The 692-nt window shown below is 35.3% G+C and overlaps 1 protein-coding gene across 1 annotated transcript in view; it reads right to left on the bottom strand.

Moving 5' to 3' along the window:
- Nucleotides 1–189, bottom strand: part of LOC105314991 (EP300-interacting inhibitor of differentiation 3-like) — a 4,028-nt gene extending 3,839 nt beyond the window's left edge. Inside the window, exon 1 of the mRNA XM_011409466.2 lies at nt 174–189. Coding sequence (XP_011407768.2) covers nt 174–189 — 16 coding nt within the window. The remainder of the gene's footprint in view (nt 1–173) is intronic.
- Nucleotides 190–692: the final 503 nt, after the last annotated feature.

Raw genomic sequence — 692 nt, 5'->3', positions numbered from 1 at the left:
ATCTGGTTGTCCCTATATTAAATTTTAAATATTATACAATAGATATTTGTCAATAGGACTGTTCACATTAATACACTGCTCAAATATGTACACAAGGTTAGCTCCAATGCTCTCAGATTCACGTTAGAGTGTAGATAACCATTGGTATTGATGACAGGAATGAGTACATGTACTTTGGAGTCCCTCCATTCAAACCTGAGGTGACAGTCTCAAGCAATGGCTCAAAGCTCTATGTACTACTGAGTGTATATTCCAATGAAACAATGTACAAGGTAGGAAATCAACCTCATAGATGTCTGAATACTACTCTAAACATTAAATAAGTACTACTAACCAATGCTACACAATCTCCTTGTACTAACATTAAATTCTAAAAATTATAAAATACATATTTCTCATTAGCACTGTCACTTTAATACATTGCTCTAAGTATGTACACAGGCTGCTCTCAGATTCACATTACTGTGTAGATAACCATTGGTATTGATGACAGGAATGAGTACATGTACTTTGGAGTCCATCCAGTCAAACCTGAGGTGACAGTCTCAAGCAATGGCTCAAAGCTCTATGTACTACTGAGTGTATAATCCAATGAAACAATCTACAAGGTAGGAAATCAACCTGTTAGTTGTCTGAATACTTCTCTAAACATTAAATAACTACTACTAAACAATGCTACACCATCTCCTGGT

Source organism: Amphimedon queenslandica, unplaced genomic scaffold (assembly GCF_000090795.2).
Source record: "Amphimedon queenslandica unplaced genomic scaffold, v1.1 AMPQUscaffold_12077, whole genome shotgun sequence".
Classification (NCBI taxonomy): domain Eukaryota; kingdom Metazoa; phylum Porifera; class Demospongiae; order Haplosclerida; family Niphatidae; genus Amphimedon; species Amphimedon queenslandica.
Note: the sequence above shows the minus strand (reverse complement) of the source record. Positions and strands in the feature narration are given on the sequence as shown.